This window comes from Antechinus flavipes, chromosome 1 (genome assembly GCF_016432865.1).
Source record: "Antechinus flavipes isolate AdamAnt ecotype Samford, QLD, Australia chromosome 1, AdamAnt_v2, whole genome shotgun sequence".
NCBI lineage: Eukaryota > Metazoa > Chordata > Mammalia > Dasyuromorphia > Dasyuridae > Antechinus > Antechinus flavipes.
The window spans coordinates 439396925-439416087 of record NC_067398.1 but is presented as its reverse complement, the minus strand read 5'-3'; the positions used below and the strand labels follow the sequence as shown (position 1 = coordinate 439416087).

At 34.4% G+C, this 19163-nt stretch overlaps 2 protein-coding genes across 6 annotated transcripts in view; both read right to left on the bottom strand.

Moving 5' to 3' along the window:
- MRPS28 (mitochondrial ribosomal protein S28) overlaps window positions 1–959 on the bottom strand; it is a 159350-nt gene extending 158391 nt beyond the window's left edge. Inside the window, exon 1 of one of the 2 annotated variants that reach the window (XM_051969995.1) lies at window positions 689–959. In XM_051969995.1, the coding sequence (XP_051825955.1) occupies window positions 689–898 (210 nt within the window). In that variant the 5' untranslated portion in view covers window positions 899–959. The remainder of the gene's footprint in view (window positions 1–688) is intronic. The other variant, XM_051969996.1, reaches the window with a different exon arrangement.
- A 10729-nt stretch (window positions 960–11688) lies between these two features.
- TPD52 (tumor protein D52) overlaps window positions 11689–19163 on the bottom strand; it is a 118924-nt gene continuing 111449 nt past the window's right edge. For 3 of the 4 annotated variants that reach the window (XM_051969994.1, XM_051969991.1, XM_051969992.1), the window contains 3 exons: window positions 16943–16984; window positions 14793–14841; window positions 11689–13474 (listed from right to left, as the gene is read on the bottom strand). In XM_051969994.1, coding sequence (XP_051825954.1) covers window positions 13361–13474; window positions 14793–14841; window positions 16943–16984 — 205 coding nt within the window. In that variant the 3' untranslated portion in view covers window positions 11689–13360. The remainder of the gene's footprint in view (window positions 13475–14792; window positions 14842–16942; window positions 16985–19163) is intronic. The other variant, XM_051969993.1, reaches the window with a different exon arrangement.

Genomic DNA, 19163 nt, shown 5'->3' with positions numbered 1-19163 from the left:
ATTATATAGCGCTTTAAAAAACGACACAGCCTTGGGCAGCTAGATGGTGCAGTGGATAGAGCACCAGCCCTTACGTCAGGAGGGCCAGAGTTCGAATTTGACCTCAGACACTCAACACTTCCTAGCTGTGTGACCCTGGGCAAGTCAGTAAACCCCAGTTGCCTCAGCGCAAAAAAAAAAAAAAAAAAAAAAAGCAAAAGTTTTGCAGGTATGTTTTCATCTGATGCCCATAATAACCTTATGAAGGCAACGCTATCATTTTATACCCCCTTTACTGTTAAGAAAACCGAGCCTGGGATAAAGGATAAGTGACCCGTTGAGGGATAAGAGGACGGGTGTCAGGCAAGATTCTAACTAAGGTCTTCCTGACTTCAGCCCCAAGTCCAGCACTCTATTTACTATACCACCTAGCTACAAAGAAAAGAGGAAATGCCTTTGTACAGTTTTTATTTGTTTGTTGGCTTTGGAGCTCCCTCTTCTTTCCGAAACTGAACGTTTTTGCACCCTCTCCGCATCAGTTATCAGCACCAGCTCTGCTTCCAAACATGAGCACGTGGGCTTCAAGAAACTTCAACCCCGCCCCCAGGATCTCTCCGTTCCGCCCTCTAACCATAGATCTGCCTAGTGCGCAACTCGCATGCGTCACCAAGCCCCTGTTCTGGGGATTGGCCAGACGGCTACCGCTCACCGGCTGGGGCTCCGCCTCCTCCTGTAACTTCGAGTGGCGTTCCAAAGCACTCGCAAAGCCGCCCAGCCGTTTTCCCGGCTCCTTTGGAGAAGAATTTCCGCTCTCAGTCTCCGTGCTGGTACCGACATTGTGACATCGACGGGTTGAGAGATGAAGCTGCAAGAATCGGCCCTGGGCAATCACCGCACGGCTCCACCACAGCGCAGCCATGACAGTTCCTAGTGACCTCTGAACTGTGACGTACTTCCGGGCTCTTGATAAAGATTCTGAAAGTGGAGCCGCTATTCCGTACTACTGAGCCGAGTGGAGTGGTGAAAGCTAGAGAGGTCACGGAAATAGAAGTGTAAACGTCATATCCGGTCTCCATTGTATTGGTGGCCAGGATTACGGAGTGATTTATCTGGTAGTGCCAATGTTACCTTCTGGGGCTGCTTGGTTCAAATGTCCCTGATTGAAGGAAAGATTCTTTGGGAAGCGAAAAGAGGCCAGAGCCAGTAAACGTTATTTGATGGAGGTCACGGCTTTGGGAAGCTCGTAAAATTACTTAGGTGGAAGCGACTGAAAAGTGTCCAAAACCAATCCTCCTTTTACGAAGGAGGAAAGGGAGGCACGGAGCAATGAAGTGACTTTGTTCACAGGCACACAACGGATCCAGCGACTTTGCCACTATAGAATCATGGGAATTAAGTTTATTTTTACACTTTATCAGGACTTGCTACTTATGGCAAAGACCTCTCCTCAATTGAATCCCCTTCTTGTCAGTGACAGTACCACCTAGAATGGCTCAAAAGCGATTGTACAGCTTCTGTTGAAAAAACAAAAACAAACCAAAAAAGCCCAACACTACACACACAAAAACAAAAACCTGGGGTATCCCTTTTTATAAATAGTCTCTTGGGCTCCATTTCTCCAAACCCCTTACTCTCTCTGTCCCTGGAGACAGGAAGTCTGAACTGGTTATGGTATTCAGACACACATGAGCTCTGTGACCATGAGCACTTGACTTTAGTTTGTTTTATCTGTAAAATGAAGGAAATCATATTTGCTCTGTCTACTTTTCAGGGTTTTTGTAAACAATGGGCTTTACAAACTTTAAAGGGCTATTACATGTAAGAATATGTATGGGATGTTGTGCTGGGAATGTCCAGATCCACCCTAATGTGCCAGCAACCCTCAGAACTTTCTCCAGCTCAATCTGGGGATTTTTTGTAGCATTTAATCCCCAGTGCTGCTGCTCCTTCCTTACTCTTTCCCATTTCTTTCTCTGCAGTATCTAGCAGGCACTGGTGCTAAGAGGAAGGAAGATTCTTCTAGTGATTTTCCTGATGTGAGTCTACCTGTGACATTTCCCTCAAAAATTTCTCTATGGCGCTACCTCATTTGTTGCTTCTCATATAAGGAAGGGTATTCTCATATAAGGAATTGGCTTTCTCTCAGAATCTAACAGATTGTCCTCTTTCTTCCTGTGTGTCAATCCTCGCAACTTTTGAGGTCAGTTCAGCATTTACTAAATTAAGTCATGTTCTAGAATTGTGCTAAACTCTGAGAATATAAGGACATAATATTCTAATACAAATAATGTACATACAAGATAAATGGAAGTTCCCCCAAATAAGGACCAGAGGAGAGGAAATGAAAGGTTTCCAGTAGAGCATGGATGTTTGAGCTAGGTCTTGAAGGAAGCTAAAGAAGCTAGGAGACAAGTAAAAAAGTTGTAGGCTAGAGGAAAGCCAGTGCAAATGCTCTTACATATTATATTCAATCTCTAAAGTTGATGCAAGTAGGGCAGTATAGGTGGATTAGCAGATGTGTGGGAATGTAAGAAGTATAAGGAGATTGGAAAGGAAGTAACCAGGTTGTGAAGGGCTAAAATACTTGTTTTCAAGATCTAACAGGTGCCATTAAATCTTGTCTGATTAATCAGCTGAAAATGTACTCTTATGCCTCATATTTACAGATTTTGTCTGGACCCCCACCTTTACCTTTATCACATTCTGTCTTATAAATGTCATTCTTTGTATTAGGCTTATAAGCACCTTGAGGGCAGGGCCTGAACAAAATTGGCTAATTTAACTGGGGTGTCTGATCACTCAGTCTCTGCTCTTTGCCTCTGAGATTTTTGTTTCCTCAAAGTGAACATTTATCAAAATGGCCAGACAAGTTGACCTGAAGGTGTGGAGTTCTTGTTCTTCTTTAAAATATGATCGTTCTCTCTGGGAACAGGTTTCTCGAGGAGATTTTCTGGAGGCAGCCTTAGTTTCAGTTTAAAGTAATAATCACCCAAATGCAGCCAGGTGATAAAAGTTCAAACGTTTATTTTCTCCTTCCAAAATAGCCCAGTTAGTTTTTCTTAGTGGCCTGTCTTTCTGCTTGGTTCCTAGAGCTCTTGTTGCTAGCCCTTTGCTTCTGCCTCGGCCTCAACTCTGACTCGCGGCAATCTTCCAACTGACGCTCCTCCCCTCTGAATCTTTTCAACTGAACTAACTTGACTGAGCCTCTATCTGCTTCTTATATATGATCTCCTTTGAAAGAGTGGAATTATGGGTTTCCTCCCAGAGTGCTCTCTGGCCTTAAGAGCTTCAAGGGACGTGTGAATTCGGATATCTCATACTAAACCCTGAAATCTCCCAAACTTGTGAACTCCAATGAGTACTTAAATACTTCTTGCTTATATGAGCTCTCTAAAGGTGTGAACACAAGCATTGTATCAATTCCATTGTGTTAACACTAGGATTCTAACATCTCCCTTGAGTTATCACCTTGTTTCAAGTTGAGTTAACACTAGGATTCCAACATGAAGGTAACTAGGTTTTGCCCCTTAGTTATCCAATAACTGCCATTACCTAGATAGCCACATGTGAAATAATGCAAAACAGGCTATATAGCCTTGTGCCAGATGTTATCAATGTGTTTACTAGCAGTTTCCTAAACAATAATACCAGTTTACTTCTAAGTCTGTGATTATTCTCATATAAGGAAAGGTAAACCGGGACCACTAAATCTAACCTCCTTGCCTCAAAAGCTTCCTCCACAAATTCCACTTTTTAAAAAATCCTATTTTTCTAGCTTTATTGAAATTGTTTTCAAATGTTAACCATGATTTGTAAACAAATTTAAAACATTTCTACCCTTTGCTCTAAATTTGTAGACCCTATTAGTATAAGTTGCAAAATATGAATAAAAGTGACAAAAAAAAAGAGGAAATAGGAAAGGGAATTTAAAAATCTAACAAATAGCCAGTTTACTCTCTAGTTTCACAATGGAAATACAAGCAACAAACAGCCTATTTAAGATGATTTTAATATAATCAGGTATTTTAATCAATTAAAAAGATTAACTTTTACTAATTATCCCTTTCATGTCATGACTTTCCCCATTGTGGTTTCAATATGTCATAAGAAATTAAATAGGAATTTGGGGGGAGTTTTGCAAAAGCTGCAAATGACACAGAAAAATCTTTAACCCCGCAAAAGAAAAAGAAAAGAAAACCTAGATTTTTCAGTTCAAAGGGAAGGGCAAAATATGTTGTACAAATATTCCAGATCATGGAGAGTACTATGTTCCTAACCTCAGTGATGTGGAAGGGATAACTAAGAGAAGCAAAACTAGGCTATTAGTAATTTAATATAGATAAGTGAAATAAATAGGCCTTTATTTAACTAGATTAGAGAACTCTAAAAATGTCATACAATTGCTAAGAAATTTGGTAAGAATTGGAGTTAAAAATATTTATGCAACATATAATTATGGGAAGCCCTTTATAAAAATTACTATAAACCTTCCCTTTAGTTAATAATTTGAAGTGCTCTCTGGTTACTTACTAAAGAGATTTTCATTTGTTAACTGTAAAGACTTACTTAGACTTAATAATGCTAATAACTAACATAAGATTTAGAAGTTTATGAAAAACTTCATATTTAATTTGAACTTCACAAAAGCCTTATGAAGTAGGCTGCTATAAAGATTAACCCAATTTTGCATTAAAAAAAACCCCAAAACCAAAGCTCAAAAACAAAGGGTCTTACTCAAAATCTTATAATTAGGCAAGATGTGAAACCAGATCTTCTTGGCATACTTCCTAGTCACTCTTTACATGTATTACCATTTGAACCTTATAATAATCCTATTCAATATCAAAGAATCCTGACTTTGGAAGAGACTTCAGACGCCTTTAATAAAAAGTTTCATCTATAAAATTCAACAAGCAATTTCTGACAAGTAGTCGTCTTACCTTCATTTGAAGGCTTCCATTGGAAAAAAATCTGCATTTCCCTGAAATTATAATATTTCACTTTTGATATTTGTAATTTCTTCTTATAGCCAGCCTAAATATCCCTCTCTCCAACTTCTACTCGTTGCTTCTAGTTCATCCCAGGAAAATAGGACTATCAATCACCGCCCTAATCCTAGATTCCATATTTTTTCTAGAGTAATCCAAGGTCATTTTAGGTCTGGGAGATACCACTGATTCACAATTGATTCACTGAGCTTGAAATAAGTCAATCATCCACCTAACATTTATTAAAGGATCTCTATTGATCAGATACTTTTTTACAGTTAAGTGCAAGGGATAGAAAGACATTAATGAGACAGTCTATTCATATTAGATTCTATAGAGAAATGCAATGACACCTTGGAGGTTTTCTTGGTAGTGATATGGGAGTAATTTGCCATTTCCTTCTTCAGCTCATTTTACAAATTAGGAAACTGAGAAAAATAGGATTAAATGACTTACCCAAAGTAAAACATTAAGAGGTCAAATTTGAACTCAATTCTTTCTGACTCTATGTCTGGCCCTCTTGTCTACTAGTGCACCTAGCTGCTACGTATGTAATTAGCTTCATATAAAATATATGCAAGACATATACTACAATTGAGGGGTTAGGGTGAGTGGCAAAGACTCACAAAAAGGCTCCAGATGAGTTGGTGTTTGAATTTAGTTTTGAGAAAAATAGAATTTGTGAAACTATTACCACTCATATTTAAGTGTTCCAAATCACTACTGATCAGAGAAATGCAAATTAAGACAACTCTGAGATACCACTACATACCTGTCAGATTGGCTAAGATGACAGGAAAAAATAATGTTTAATGTTGGAGGGGATATGGGAAAACTGGGACACTGATGCATTGTTGGTGGAGTTGTGAACGAATCCAACCATTCTGGAGAGCAATCTGGAATTATGCCCAAAAAGTTATCAAACTGTGCATACCCTTTGATCCAGCAGTGCTACTACTGGGCTTATACCCCAAAGAGATACTAAAGAAGGGAAAGGGACCTGTATGTGCCAAAATGTTTGTGGCAGCCCTGTTTGTAGTGGCTAGAAAATGGAAATTGAATGGATGCCCATCAATTGGAGAATGGCTGGGTAAATTGTGGTATATGAATGTTATGGAATATTATTGTTCTGTAAGAAATGACCAGCAGGATGAATACAGAAAAGCTTGGAAAGACTTACATGAACTGATGCTAAGTGAAATGAGCAGAAGCAGGAGATCATTATACACTTCAACGACGATATTGTACGAGGATGTATTCTGATGGAAGTGATTTCTTTGACAAAGAGACCTAACAGTTTCAATTGATAAATGATGGACAGAAGCAGCTACACCCAAAGAAAGAACACTGGGAAACAAATGTGAACTATTTGCATTTTTGTTTTTCTTCCCGGGTTATTTTTACCTTCTGAATCCAATTCTCCCTGCGCAACAAGAGAACTGTTGGGTTCTGCAAACATATACTGTATCTAGGATATACTGCAACATATCTAACATATATAGGACTGCTTGCCATCTAGGGGAGAGGGTGAAGGGAAGGAGGGGAAAAATCGGAACAGAAGCGAGTGCAAGGGATAATGTTGTAAAAAATTACCCTGGCATGGATTCTGTCAATATAAAGTTATTATAAAATAAAATAAAATATATATTTTTAAAAAAAAAGAGAAAAATAGAATTTGTGAAAAGAAGTTATGAAAGTTTTAGTTATGGGGGACAGCCTGTGCAAAAGTACAATGGAGATGAAATGTTTTGGGTGAGAAAAAAGGCCAATTTGGCTGGATTGTGTGAAGTAACATAAGGTAGCCAGAAAGATAGGTTTGAAGCCAGATTAAGTTCTTTAGAGAATCATTGGAGTTTATTGCATAAGATTGTAACATAGATCAATACTATAGGAATCTTGCTTTGATAAGTGCAATATGAATTAAAATGGGGAGAAACTTGAAGATCAATTATAAGATAATTATAATAAGCTGGGTAAGAGGTAATGAGGGCCTAAACTAGGGTGGTACCAGATCATATGAATGAAGGCAAGAGATATTGTGAACACTTAGCAGCTAAATGGATATGAGAGGAGGAAGAAGAATGAAGAGTCGAACATTACTTGACGATTATGAACCCTGAAGGTTAGTAGTATCTTGGACAAAAATGTGTTAGTTTGGAAAAGAAGTAGGTTTGGGGGAGAAAGAAAATTCTATTTTAGATAGGATAGGTTTGAGATGTCTACTGGACATAGAGTTCAATATGTACCAATAAGCATTTGTTGACCTGGGACTGGAACTTGTGAAACTATGACTTGATGTAAAAATATGAGAATCATATGTATAGAGATGAAAGTGGAATCAATTGACAAATTCAACAGGAGAATGGTAACAACTAGAAAGAATCCCAGAAGCTATTTTATATAAGCTTCTCATTTAATAGATATAAAATGCCCACTATAGGACAAGATATGAATGGCAATTCATTAAGAGTCAGATGAATAAGGAAGACAGGACAAAGATTCCCAAAAATTAAGAAAGTAGAAAAAATCCAGGATAGGAGCCCACAATGTCAAATACTGCAAAAAGACCAAAATAGAAAAGGACAGAGAAAAGATGTCTTCAGATGTGACAGTTAAGAACATCTATAACTTTAGAGAGGGGGTCCAGTTGAGTGATGAGGTCAGAAGCCATATTTGATGGATTTGCTAAGTTAATGGGAGACAAGGAAGTAGAAGCAATTAATGCACATGGCCATTTTACCAAGAGTTTCAAAAATGAAGGAGAAATACAACTTCCCAAAATGGTGAATCAAATCAGGGTTTTTTTAAGAGAGGAAAACTGGTAATGAGCCAGCAGATATGGATGATTGAAGATTGGTGTTGGGGAAGGAGGGAGAAATGAGTGGAGGAGGAATTCTCCTGGAAAAATGATGGGAAGTGATGATATGTATAGTGGATATAAGGAGAGGGATTAATTGCAAGTCATCATTTCATCAGAAATGAGAGATAGAAATAAAGGATTTTAAGATGGAGAATAAACAAGGGCGCTAATGTACAATGGCCTCTCCATAAATAATGAGGTGGGATTTTCTGATGGAGTTTAGGAAATGATTAGAGAAAAGATTTCAAACATGTACTTTGGGTAATGATTAAAAGTCAATAAAAACTGTATGTCCAGGACCCATCTGAATTCTCCCAACATTCCCCTCCAAACAATCTAATAGATTCAGATAAAGGAATTTTAGAACTCTTGATCATGAAAGAACAGTGGTAGGTGATAGTAAGGTCAAGGATGTGACTGTTCTTGTGTCTGGCTGAAGCAGTAAAAAAGTTACAGGAGTTAAAGATACTAAGGAATTAAATCCCCAAGAGATTTTCTTAAAAAGCTGTTCAGCTATATTGGCCTCATCTTGTACTTCTGAAGTAGATTTTTCTTTAAGTAGAAATCGTTACATATTAAATCATATCTTACTTAATTTGGCCAGTCTTCTAACTTGCTAAGATCTGTTTATATCATCTTATACAGCAGATTAATTAATAGCTCCTGGGACAGCAAAGTAGCAAAGATGCACAGTAGATAGAATACTGGGCCTGTAATCAGAAGATTCATTTTTCCAGAGTTGAAATCTGGCCCGACATTAAGTAGTGTGATCCTGTCAAGTCACTTAACCCTGTTTTGCCCCAGTTTTCTCATCTGCAAAATGAGCTAGAGAAGGAAATGTGGATCAAAATGTGGATCAAAGCATAGTTTTTTCACTTTTTTCGGTTTGCTTTTTTTTTTTCTCATGTTTTTTTTTTCCCTTTTGGTATGATTTTTCTTACATAACATGACAAATATGGAAATATGTTTAAAAAGACTATATTAGTTTATATCAGATTGCTTACTGTCTCAGTAAAGGGGGATGTAAGAGAAAGATTTGGAACACAAAATCTCTTAAGAAAAATAAATGTTGGAAACTATTTTTATGTGTATTTGGAAAAATAAAATACTATTGGGGAAAAAAAGTGTCAGAGGTGGACTTCCAATACATGTTTCCCCTGACTCCAATCTACAAAAAGATTTGCAAAGGCATATAAAATGACAGTGCTTTAAAAAATCATGCCATCAAAAAATATTTAAAATGATAACAGTAGCCAGCAGACAAAACAACTGAATAAATACCTACTGTTCAGTATAAATAAGGAGCTAAAGCTTTTATTTCTATTCTGAATTTGTATATTCACAAAGATAGTACAACAATTGGGGATATTATTTCTGAAACTGGCAATATCCCTAAAAAGTTGTGCATGTGTGTATGTGTGTAGATATTTAAGCTCTGAAGGTTTTGTGGGAAAAGTTAAACATTTTATAATTGTACTCAAGCCTAAACATTAAAAGAAATCCGTATAGGTCTATAAGGATAGTCTTTCTTTTAATGGATAGTCTTTATAGACCCATACTTCTATAATTTTTTAAAAAGTCCTATAAGAGGAAGACGGGTAACTGCAATGGATCCCCAATTAAATAAAATTTTGTACACATCTAAAGTTTCCTTAACTTACTAGGACTGACACTATAATCAAAAGCATATCAGATTTACGACAGGTAACCTTTATATATTTTTTTGGTTGTCAATTTGTAGATCCAGGCCTTTTTCTACTCAGAAACTTACAATTAGGAGATATTTCTGGGATCACCCCTAAAGTATTTCTAGACTTATATCTGAATTCTTTCTCTAAAAGTATCCCCTATCTTTGATGCTAAAGACAATTAACATGACATAATTAAAAGCTATTTCTATTTTGGATGCCATTATTAGTAACTTTCTACAGTGCTCACTTCTGTGCATTAATTTTCATTATTTTCAGCTCACTTCATTATTAAATCTCTAGTTTCAAAATCACTAGTTTCTATTTTCAGTGAGTTTCTGTAGTCATATCTATACATCAAATACTTTAAAGTTTTTCTAAACTCGTCCCACTCCCCATCCTTACGACAATTTTGAGAATCTTCTGATCCTTTGGATCAGAATATTTGGAATATTTTTCTAGAAATAAGGAATAATATATAGAAGAGAACTTCTCAACTTTTTCATCCTAGCTTCCTCAGCTGTGCAACAGAGGAATCTCCTTGGGAAACTGAAAAATATTTCCCTCTCCCCAGTTTAAAAAAGATTAGTTCAGGGCAGACCCTGTGGGCAAACTCAAGAGTTCAAAGACTCTTAGAAGGAGGATTCTAAAATAGAGGCAAAGGTAGGCATTTTCTGTCCAAAATGAGGGAGAGAAAGCTCTGAGACAGGTTATCTGGGACAGTAACAAATACAAAACTTGAAATCTGAAGATAATTTTAGAACTAATTAGGTACTATATTAGATTACTTGTGTCTAGGGGAGAAGGGAGGTAAGAAGAGAAGGAGGGAGAAAAATTTGAAACTCAAGGTTTTACAAAGATGAATGTTCAAAATTATCTTTATGTGTATTTTGAAAAATAAAAGCTATTATATATTTTGAAAATAACCAAATTAGGTACACATGACCTTAGGCAAATCACTGTTCCATTGGGTTTCAGTTTTGCAAAATGATTATCACCTGGTCTTTCTAATCTAAGTTGTCCTCTACTTCTAAATTCCTATGTCATATCTATAAACTAGAGATCACCACCTTTTAACTTGTTAATAAGGTAGAGAGAGAATTCATTCAATTAAAGAAAAGGAAGTCCTGCTCTGATGGCTCAGTGATTTGTAGGAATGATTCTCTTACCTGATGATCAGCCTACATTCTGAGCATTTCTTAATCAGGTCGACTGCCAAGTGATGTATTTTTTCCCAATCATAATGAATATTAAAGATTATTTTCAATGTTATAAAAGGATCCATAGAATTTCAGATACCAAAAAAGGTAAAATTTTTTATTAAAGGCAAGTTAGGTGGCACAAGAGATAAGGTTTAGCATCAAGCAAGCCTGAATTCAAAACAAGTCTCTTACACTATTAGGCGTAATGACTTTGGGCAAGTCACTTAACTTGGTTCCCTCATCTGTAAAATGGGGGATAATAATAGCACTTGCCTCACAAGGTTGTATTGAGGATTCAAATGAGATGTTTATAAAGCACTTAGCACAGTGCCTGATACATAGTAGGATTTAATAAATAATTGTTCCCTTCCCCCTTTATTTTTTCCTCTTATAGTTGAGGTGTTCTAAGGAACTAGAGACCAGAAAACAATGAAGCAAAAGGGAATAATGTGAGACTAGATGATAAAATGGGAACAGTGCAAACTCAATTATTTGAATTATTCAAGCAAGCCTCAAAACCTCCATACATAAAAAAAGCTGGTTGAACTTCATCAGATCCAACTTCAATGATATCAGTATTGCCAACAACCTGCAATTAAAATGCAATGACCTAAGAAACCTATTACACAGGTTCTTAAACTTGAGTCTGAGAATTTATATTTTAAAAGATATTGTGATAATTGTTTCAATACAATGGGTTTCCTTTGCAATCCTATTTTATTTTATATATTTAAAAACATTCTAAGAAGGAAGTCAGGTCTCGCCAGACTGCCAAAAATAGTCCATGATACACATTAAAAAAAAATGTGGAAAAACCCTTGTTCTAGAGAGGATATGTTAAGTCACCTAATGCTTCAAAGCACTAAAAAAGTTTCCATTAAGAGATATTTCTATTTAGAAAAGGTGTCATATATATGATACAATCCAATAAGTAACCAAACCATAGGTATAATAAACACTATGACCTATGCTGCTGAGATAGAGCATTTATTAAGCATTTCACATGTAATAGAGCATTTATCAATTATATCTAAAGTGCTAACAAAGCTATTAGGATGCAGCATATTATTTAAAACAACACTTGTGGCAGTTTTAAAATTTGGTTTTGATAAGAGAATTTATCCTTCAATAAATCAAGTCATGCCTCCAAATGAATATTTGCATCAACAACAAAAACAATTACAAATTAGATAACAACACCAATACTATATGCCATAAACTCACAGAACACAAGGGATTGAAAATGATTAACAAATGGTTATTAGAATTAACATTATTAGCCTTTTTATGGATAATCAGAAGGCTTCAAAATAATCCCACCACTCAGTTCAAAGTGAAGTTAGAGGCAATAGTTACAAAATCAATTGAAGATGCTAGCACTAAAAATTATTTAAGTGGAGGTGGTGAGTTGAATTAATCCATTGTATCCTCAAAAGAATCATCAAAAAGTAATAGGTATAAAAATCCATGCTGCAACTATTGTGCATCTTTGTTTGTGCTTTACATTTTATTTTAAATGGTGCAAAATGAAGGAAATAAATGAAGTCAGTAAAGTTTCTCTAACATTTTTAACCACCTACATCTAAGAATCACATATTTTTGAGTTTGACATTCAAATATAATTAGTGTTATGAATTCAAAAGGTGTTAAAACAATATTCTGGATCAAATGAATATAAATTTGAAATATACCAACTGCTATATGCCAATTCCAATTATTCCTTCCAATTATTTTATGAATATAAATTTGAAATATACCAACTGCTATATGCCAATTCCAATTATTCCTTCCAATTATTTTTTAATCTAGTGTGAAATAGGCGTTTGGGAAAGTGGTATAATTACCAATACAAAAAAATTATTGTTCTTTCACTAAGGATAATAAATCTGTACAAAGGAAACTAGAAATATAGATAACTACCCACATTCAGATCACCTAGGATTTTATAACCTTATTACAAATTACAAAATCAATATTACATGACTATTTGACTTATTTATATGATTCAGCATAGTTGCACACAATGCCTAAGGAAATTCGATCACATACAGTATTCAAAATAAGTTCATTTGGAGTTTTTTGTTTTTTGTTTTTTTTTTTATTGGCAGACCTTATCAGAAAGGGGAAAAAAAAAAAATAAGTACACCAAAGCATCTAATAATTAGGAATTACTTGAAAGAGTGGAAAGGATGACATTCAAGTTTGGCAACAAAATAAATACAAATACAAAGGAAACATAAATCTTTTAGAAATAAAATAAATCAGCGTACCATAGGAATCATTAGCTGGGAGAGAAAATATATAATTATAATTTCTCAGATCATTCAACTGAGTTTTCCAGAAAAAATAGTCATTTTTCATAATGCTAATCTTAAACATCCTAAAATGTAATTTGTTTGCTCTTTAAATAGTGCTTCCCTAAGAAGGGAAGATCGCAGAGGGGGGAAAAAACCGACAAAGGTTAAATCCATCCACTACATTTTAATTTGAAAATAGTTAACCCCACAAACTTTTTTTTTTCCAATGAATACATAAAGCTAAACAAAAACACATTTGGTGGAAATAGCCAAGGCCATTCTATCAATGTACTTAGGTCTTGCTTGCAGCATCTGGCAGTGGGTAGCAGAACCAAAGGCAACAATCTCACTGGGTCTCCTGTGTCTGTTCTGTCAGAGATTCTGTGGCACTGGCATTAGCAGTGGAATTCAAGACTTCTCCAAAGTCACCTCCAGCAGCCTTATTTCCCCCAACTTTAGACTTTAAAAAAGAAGAGGAAGGAAAGGAAAAAAATTAAATGCAAATATTTTCATGTACTTTGTTCCCTCACAACCAACATTTTTAAGACAGTGGCAAAGATTAGACATATGGTCTGTGAACACTGAAATACAAAGAAACTAATAGTCCCAAAGACTTGATCATAATCTTTCCCATTACAATTAACCAAACACAAACATAATAAAATTATAGCCACAATGATAAAAAAAAGTTTTTAATTCTCCATAAATGATACTATTTAAATTGCTCTAAAACTATATAAAAATTGCAGAGAAGATATCAATCTGCAGGGGATAAAGGATGTACTTCACTGGGAATTCCACATGTTAATGAAGCCATTACAAAATGGTCTGTTTATAAATAAAAATAATAATTTTAAAAATCACTTATAAGAAGAGTGGCCAGTAATCTAAAATAAAATTTGTATTAGTGGAAAAGTATTATCTACTGAAAGAGTCATTAACTTGGACAGAAATGGTTGTTTGGCAAACTGGTACCAAACTTCAATCTTAAACATGCAGCTAAGTTTTCCTTTTTAGGCACTTTTTCACCAGAATTTGAAAAAAAAAAATAATACAGTAATTTGATGATAATGTAATTAAGCACTTTTCAGAGTAGACTTTATAATGCAGAAAGAATATGTCGAAGTTACCCCAAATAAGAAGGGATGGAATTCAGAACAAGTGACCAGGAAGTTTATTTTAAATCTTCACTGATCAAATCAAATATTGCAAGGATTATTCCAGAAAGTCTGAAGAACAACATTTACAACAGATCTCTAGTTGTCCTCAGAGTCTGAATCACAACTTTCGATTTTCCTTAATGTTTGAATGACTTAGTTTCGCTTTCTCAAATCAGAATTTTTTATAGTAAGATTTTTCAGATGTCAGGAGGCCTAATCTAAAATACACACACACACACACACACACACACACACACACACACACAGAGTTCAAATATTCTTCCATAGATCCCAAGTGGCATAATAAAGAACACTGTTTCCACAAAGTGGAAATTTCAAAAAGTGCTATTGTACAGGCCCAATACTTCATATTATAAGCATCACTTTGAACATTATAAACATAATAGCATTAAATAAATTAAACCAATAAATAAATCAGTAAGCATTAAAACAAAAGCCAATAGATACTTTTAAAGCATTCTTTCTCTGGAATCAGTATTTGGTAAAGTGTCATGTAATAATATATACTCCAGAAACACTGAAGAGAATTATTTATACAAGGGAAAAAATTAAGATACCCCAAAATACCACAAAGCTCTAGACTATCATAATTTTTACCTTTAAGTTCTCAACTTTTTCTTCAAATGATTTGAAAGTAGGTGAGTTTCTAAGGGAACAAAAGAAAAGTTTGGATTAAATCTTTAACTTGAAAAATAAATTTACATAAAAATTTTAAAAATAACAATTTTAAAAATAGCATTCATAATTTGCATACCAGATTTCCTCCCCTAGTCCAAATAAGAATTAGAGTTTGAACTATAACACAAAATTTGATAGCTATTCCTGAGAGCAGAATAATGAAATATATTTGGTATACCTAATTATACATTATAATATTGTAAGAGTTAGTTTGAAATCACTTCAAACAAGTCTTAGATTATAAAGAAATTTATTTAACATGAAAGCATAAAACATCCTGACCTCCATTTCTCCCCATTCCCACAAGACCCCTCATCATACATGTGCATGCATATATATACAACATATGTGTGTATTATGAAAAGCAAACCCCTTCTTTTCCATTTGCACTTTCAGTATTAACTATGAGTGGAGCCAACTATACATAATGGAGACAAAGATAAACATTTATTTACGTAGTTTGATTAGAGACATACCTACTCTAAAATATTATTTCTTTGACCTCATTCAATCCTGCTAATTATTAGAATCACCACTTTGAGTTAAGACATGATTTTTACCAAACTATGAAGTCCATTAAAAGGAGCATTAACGTATGATTTTGTTCCTGAGCAGACAGGTCTTGGTGAGGTAGCATAGTGAAAAAGTCTTTAGGAGACATGGGGTAGCCATAAAGGTAGAGAAAAAATACCAAAAGAAGGGAGAAAAGGATGATAACTGATGACTAACTCTGGCTAACCTTGTCCCTAAAAAGATAATTGCTCATTTATCTGCCCATCAGTTTGCATCCTAAAAATTTGCCTGAAAAATCAGATATGCCTTCCAACAGGCCCTTCTAACTATCTGCATGAAACATCTGCTGGCACATCAGGTGCTACTCACTTTCAGGCCCATTTTCAGATTATTGAATTCAGTAATATTTTTATATTATGCACATATGTCTCTGCATATGGTGCCTGCTGCTGAGAGCTTAAAGGAAAAGGAAAAAAAAGAGTCTCCCATTTTTCACTGAAGTAGGTAGAACACGGAGTAAACACATTCATTTCCTGACTGCTAAAACCTTCCAATTCTCTTGATGTTACAAATTAGAGCAATCATACATGGAGTAACTGAGCTGGTGCCGAGAGAAGGAGTATGGCATATTAGCTCCAAGTGTCTCTTTTAAGATTAGAGAAAAATAAAACAATAAGGGGTTTGGCTTGTCAGCCAAAGCAAAGGTAGCCAACGTGTGAAAGGTTAGCAGAGTTTTCCAGCCAGAAGACGGACAAGTGACTAGCAGACCCTGCACGAGGAACTGAAGGGACAAAATGTCCTTATTACCTTATTTTAGTTACTTAAAAACACATTTGTATGTCTAAATGGGTTTTCTTTAGGAAGCTGAAAATATGTTAACACTCCTATTCTGCTCTCAGTTATAATGAAATATCAGAGGTTCAAATCAAAATAAAAGAAATATTATTTGGCTTCCATAGGCTTATCAACTGGCTACAAGCACTGCTTTTGTAAAACTCAGCTTTACTATAAAATGGTATTTACTGCATTTTTATATGACTCTTGGGTGTGAGAAACAACCAGTTGGCACTTTTCACAACTCCAGAGAGAGGCATATGTTTTTACCAAAAGAAATGAAACATCCAGCTTTAGTCTACAAGGTAACTAATAAAACAATGAAGAAGCCTCTCTCCACATCTCAAAAAGGATTGTGAAAATAAAAGTTCTAGTACATAACTTAAAAAGAAAAATTGTTAAGAGAAAAAAAATAGAAGATAAAGTAAAATTTTTCCACACTTTCCAATTTTACACAGATCAACAGTTAAGAATATCAACATTTCTTTCTTTCAAAACCTTGTACTAGGTATTCAAGTTGTGCTGATTTCTTAGGATCTCAAAAGTACTGATCTCCTTGGTCATTATTTACCTTTTTTTTTTTTTTTTTTTAGTAAGCCAATTCTGCTCTGTTTAAAAACAGGACAAGTTCAAAAATCCTATTCATTAGAACTAATACCATATCCATATCCAAGAGTCATTTATGTATTGCAATCACTTGTTTTCACAATAATATACTTTACCTCATAGCAGGCATGCTAATTGAATGTTGAATGGAGCGAATACTAAGGGCCAGCATTAAAAAGAGATAGAAATTTAGTTAGTTATCAAACCATTAGACATTTCTAAAATCAAAGAAACTTTGCTAGAAGCCTTTAGCATTAGTAAAATAAAGTTGAATGTAAGAAGTATTTACTTTTTTATGGACAAGCGAAAGAAAGCTTCCAATAACATTTTTCTTTCAATTAAATTGGTGTGAAGTGAATACATATTGATTGTACTTGTTCAAAGTGCATTCACATACATCCTTTCATTTGTTCATCAAAACACTTCCACAAATTAAACAAGGCAAATGATGTCCTCACTCTACCAATGAGTAAACTGAGTTTCTGAGAGTTTTAAGATTTATGAGTCTTCTGACTTAAGTCTAGTGATCTGTGATATCCAAAAAGCAAAAAACAAAAACAAACATAAAAAAAAACAAAAAAAAAAAAAAAAAAAAACAGGCAGTTGCAACTCCTGCACACAAGGTGGCAACAACCTCCTTGATAGCAGGAATATTTCACAATATTTGCTTATTTGACAACTTTGTTTAAGAATTAATCATCTTGTAGTGTAACAAATGATGAAAAGGGACAGTTTTCAATGAAACCCAAGAAGACTTGGATGAAGTGATACAAAGTAAAGTGAGTAGACTATTTAAAACATTGTAAAAATGACCATCTTTGAAAGATTTAAAAACTCTGACCAATTTAGAGAAGACATGATAAAGAATGATTCCCATATCATAACAGAGAGGTAATGAACTAAATATTTAAAATGAGATACATTTTTGGTTATTGCTAATATGTGACTTTGTTTTCCTTGAATATATTATATATATATATATTTAGTTTAAAAATTTTTTGATTTTCTTTAACTGAAAATATTTACTTTTTAAAAATAAAGCTTAACCATCATTTTAAACATGACTTCCAGTTTGCTCACAGTTATAGAAAAATTTAATAGGTTAAGATCAAAATAAGCAACCAATCTGGTTTTCATATTTTAAAAAAATTAATCAGCCCACTATTAAAGCTGCTTTTGCAATTTCATATGTTTAAAGTACTTAGTCATGTCAATTTTCTTATAAGTGATCTTTCTATTTTGGCTTCAAGGCCATTCATTTCAAGCTCGATATCCTTCTTTATAATGGCCAATCTCTCATTAAAGGTAGAAGCCACAGGTCCCTTATCACAGAAGGGCATTCACAAATAAGATTATATCCTACATCATATATGGTGATCACCTTTTAAGATAGCCCAAACTCTATATAGGTTCATAAAATCCCTAAATATGATAATTTTGGAAACACTGTTATAGTATTTTGATCAATGACTGAAAGTTGGTCCTGTTTGCCAAAGTATATCTGTTCTAAATTTTGTGGATATATATCTTCTTTCAGATGCTAAATCATAATTTCAATAATAATAAAAATTATATGGCACTTTAAGGTTTACAAATAGCTTTATATATATATATATATATTATCTCTTGATTCTCTTACTACCTTATGCCAAATTTATAGATGAGTTAGCTGAAACTGAGACAGGTGAAGTGATTTGCCTTGCATCATTCACTTAACAATTATTTATTCAATTTTTACTATTTGTCTATCTAAGTCAGATACCATATAAAAAGCAGCACAAAGATCAAGTTGGCATTTTCATTCCAATTAAGATAATACAATAAATGAGGAAAAGGGGACTAAACTTGAAATTTAATCATTAATATAGGGAACTCCTGGATGAGATGATTCCTTTCATTAATTAAGGAAGGTACCTTTTTAGCAACTGCTAAGTATCAGAGTGAAATAACTACAACTAAGTCTAGTGTAGTGAGATGTTAAGTGACTTGTCCTGGATCCCTATGTCAGAATATGCCTAAATCAGGACTTGAACCCAGGTCTTGCTGGCTTTGAAGAGGATGCTCTACCTAGCATATTATATTGCTTCACAAGGAATGATATCACTTTGCTTCAATGGAACGCTAAGTCAAAGAAATTTAAAGAAAAGACAATGTAGCATAGTAGATAAAATGCTATATTTGGAGTCAGACTTGAATTTGAATATTTTCACAGATACTTATTTAGATATATGACGTCTCTTAGAAACTTATCTACTCCCTATTACAAGGGTACCATCATTCTTCTAGTTACATAAATTTATACAACCTTAGTGTCATCTTTGATTCATCCTTTTTAAT